General features: G+C 59.8%; 1 protein-coding gene across 1 annotated transcript in view; it reads right to left on the bottom strand.

Moving 5' to 3' along the window:
- Nucleotides 1-174: 174 nt before the first annotated feature.
- GPR56 (G protein-coupled receptor 56) overlaps nucleotides 175-3,196 on the bottom strand; it is a 6,635-nt gene continuing 3,613 nt past the window's right edge. Inside the window, exons 9-14 of the mRNA XM_010142023.1 lie at nucleotides 2,765-2,861; nucleotides 2,566-2,681; nucleotides 1,707-1,981; nucleotides 961-1,072; nucleotides 442-710; nucleotides 175-290 (exon numbers count right to left, since the gene is read on the bottom strand). Of these exons, the coding sequence (XP_010140325.1) occupies nucleotides 175-290; nucleotides 442-710; nucleotides 961-1,072; nucleotides 1,707-1,981; nucleotides 2,566-2,681; nucleotides 2,765-2,861 (985 nt within the window). The remainder of the gene's footprint in view (nucleotides 291-441; nucleotides 711-960; nucleotides 1,073-1,706; nucleotides 1,982-2,565; nucleotides 2,682-2,764; nucleotides 2,862-3,196) is intronic.

The following is a 3,196-nucleotide window of genomic DNA, read 5'->3' on the forward strand; positions in this document are numbered from 1 at the left end:
AAACTGGGGAGGGGGCCGGCAAGCGGTGAGGGGCGGCCAGCCCCGCTGCGAGTCCCTGGGCTCCGAGCAGCCCTGCGAGGCGGGTGCGGTAGCAAAGTGGATGGCATCGGTTCTCCCCACGGCTGTCCTCTGTGTGGGGAGCCCTGGCACGGAGCGGCATGGCCATCGCGGAGCTCAGCCAATCTGGCTGCTGTTGGGCTGCAGTTTGACGCTGTCAGAGCTGCTCTGCAAGTCAGGGGACTTTCTTGCCTGCCGCACCATGCTCCAGTACCAGAGGAAGATGAGGAAACCTGGGAGAGGAGGGAGGAAGGGCGGGTGAATCCCCTGAGAGCGAGCCAGGCAGTCTGGCAGGGACAGCTCCCCCCGTACCCTGTCATCGTCCCACCAACACCCCATGAAAGCCCCGGTGCCCTTTGGAGGAGCCCGGTGTCCCTGACTCACCTTGGAGCGAGTTGATGATGGTGAAGGCGTAGAGGGCGACGAGGCGGAAGACGCCGGAGGTGAAGGAGAAGAAGACCAGCGCCCAGGGGATGCCCAGCAGGATGCTCAGCCCAAAGAGGGCTAGAACATGCTTGAGCTTGTGGCCTTTCTTGTTCTGCCGGAGGATCTCCCGGACCATGGCCCCCAGCATAACCAGGTTAAAGAGGAACACCAGGCAGAAGAAACCCAGGTTCACCACGTTATGGATCATGGGGCTCGTGATCCAGCATCTGGAAGGAGGAGAAAGGGCAGAGGGTTACACTATGTTGTCCCAGAGAGACGTGAGTTGGAGGGGCTGGGGGAAGCACAAAGGCGCGGTGCAAACCCAGCGCCCAGCTTAGCTGAACAGGGAGGGGGGATCCCCCCACCACCACCTGCCAGGGTCCAGAAGAGCCACAGGTGGGCTAAGGAAAGCTCGTGGGACACGGAGAGGATTTAGCCAGGAGACTAGGGACCAGCAACCCATTTCCCATGACTTACATGGTAGCGTTGGTGGATTTGCCGCCAACGGATTCATAGACGGGAATGGAGAAGGGGCCGTAGTTGGTCCAGCTCACCAGGAAGATGAGCACCACGCAGAAGAGGGGCAGTCCTGGGTGCCAAGAAGAGGGTGAAGGGGCTGCGCTAGTCCCTGGCCCTCAGACCTTCTGGAAGGACTTGTTGCCCCTTTCTCCCTGCGTAGAGGACAAACTAACGTCCTCCTCCCCAAGGGGGAACTGAGGACGGAGCAGGCGACAGAACGCTCAGGAGTGAGCTGTGCTGCACCGGCCCCAGCTGGGGGTCTCCCAGGGACGTAGAATTCTACACCACAAAAGCTCACGAGATCTTCCTATCGCGGCCTCCTGCCCAAAGCACAGCAGAGACGTGTGGGTGCTTCCTGCACCAAGTCCATCTCTCTGGGCTGTCCTGGATGTTTCTTTCAGAGAGTGTCCCGTGACCACTTAAAGACCCCAAGCTATGGCTCCCACATGCCTCCCTTGCTGGCTGACCCCCAGGGTGACCCACCCTTGCTCCTCCACCAGCTTCTGCTCCCAGCTGTCAAGTCTCCTTCTCCACCAAGTCTCTCAACAGACGGATCTTTGCTTTCAGACATCTGCTTCCCAACAGCTACATCCCCATCCCCATCCCCATCCAGGCACTGTATATACGGTGGCAAAGACCTACCCAGGTGCCCCTCCACCCCATGGTCTGTGCCCTCAGGGTGTCTCTGCCTCCCCCATGCTCACCCCAGCCCACCAAGCAGAGCTTGAGGAGGAAGTGGTCATGGTAGGCATTGAAGACTTCAATCACAAGCCGGTAGAGGTTGTAGCCCTCAATGCCCATCCAGGTGAGGCAGCTCAAGAGGGAGAAGTGCAGGAGCAGCGCCCCGGCTCTGCAGACCGCCTCGCTGCTGCTGGGAGCCAAGTGACTGGAGAGGAGGAAAGTGACATCCAGGAGGAAGATGGCGCCAAGCAGGTTCATGTGGATGTGCATGCTCGTGACCTGGTCTCGCTGCTTGCTTCTGGAGAATCAAGGATGGGAGACCTCACCACCATGCCCGGCCAGCATCCTCGGTGCCCCACAGCACCCCACAGATCTGCATGGGGCAGCTCGCCCCTGCCAGAAGACCCTCTGATCCTGTCAGGGGCTGGAAGCCTGAGCCCAGGGGTGGGACCACCCGTTACATGTGCCAGTTCTGAGGCCTGCAGCTGCCTTTGCATTTCAGGTCATGGGGGGTTAGGGAACTGCATCGTTCCAGCTCTCAATCATCCACAAGGGATCAGTGACAGGACTCAGGAGAAGACACTCTTGTTCTCCAGAGGGCCCTTGGAAAGATCTTTGCAGGCTTCTGCTTGCCAGATCCATACCAACAACTGAGCTGGTTTCCAATCTCACTGACAACAGACGGTGCTCCCAGCGCCCTGCAGGAGACCTGGCCAAGGGGGGCGGTTCTGGAGAGGGGAACTCTGCTTTCTTCAAGCACCGCTCCTCCAACGTGCCTCTCGCCAGGCCACCAGCTGCATTTGGCGAGGTTGCACCCACCCAGGCATGGTGGCAACGGGCAGGGCGCAGACGGGGAGCATGGGGTGAACTGTCAGACTGTACCTGAAGTAGAGGAAGAGGATGGTGCAAATGGATGCCAAAGCTGAGATCAGGCAGCCGATGTAGGTTATGATACTCAGGTAATTCCTGTGCATGTAGGAGATCTGCGGGGAGGATACCTGAGGAGGAGGAGGAACAAGAGGCGGTAAGGAAGAACGGCTGGTGGGAATAATGCAAAGAGCTGCGGGAAGGTGCCACCCACCATCAGCACAGCGAAGTAGGTGAGGTGGTTGCACCTGCAGTCAGTCTGGTTGCCCCTCGTCACTGTTGTACAACCGGAGCTGTTCCAGCTCCCGGAGCTGCCTGCGCAAGAGAAAGGAAGAACGTCCGGTGAGCAGCAGGAACATCTGCTTCGGGTTTGTGGATCTTCAGGGCAAGGTGACCGTGGCAGGGGGAAGGACAAAAGTGGGGGTCCTGGCTCACCCCTTGCCAAGCACCCACAGCCAGATAGCACCCTCAGCATCAGGACCCACCCCGAGGGAGGGAGAAAGCTCCTAGGTCAGCTACGGGGAGGAAAACCTGCGCTCAGCCCCTGGTCTGTGGAGGTGGAGCGAGGAAGGGAGGTGCAGAGCCGCTCTTATCCCCACCGGCGGCTCTGTGGGGCCCCTCAAAATCACAGGATTCAACACCCGTG

This window comes from Buceros rhinoceros, unplaced genomic scaffold, assembly GCF_000710305.1.
Source record: "Buceros rhinoceros silvestris isolate BGI_N320 unplaced genomic scaffold, ASM71030v1 scaffold21458, whole genome shotgun sequence".
NCBI classification, from domain to species: Eukaryota; Metazoa; Chordata; class Aves; order Bucerotiformes; family Bucerotidae; genus Buceros; species Buceros rhinoceros.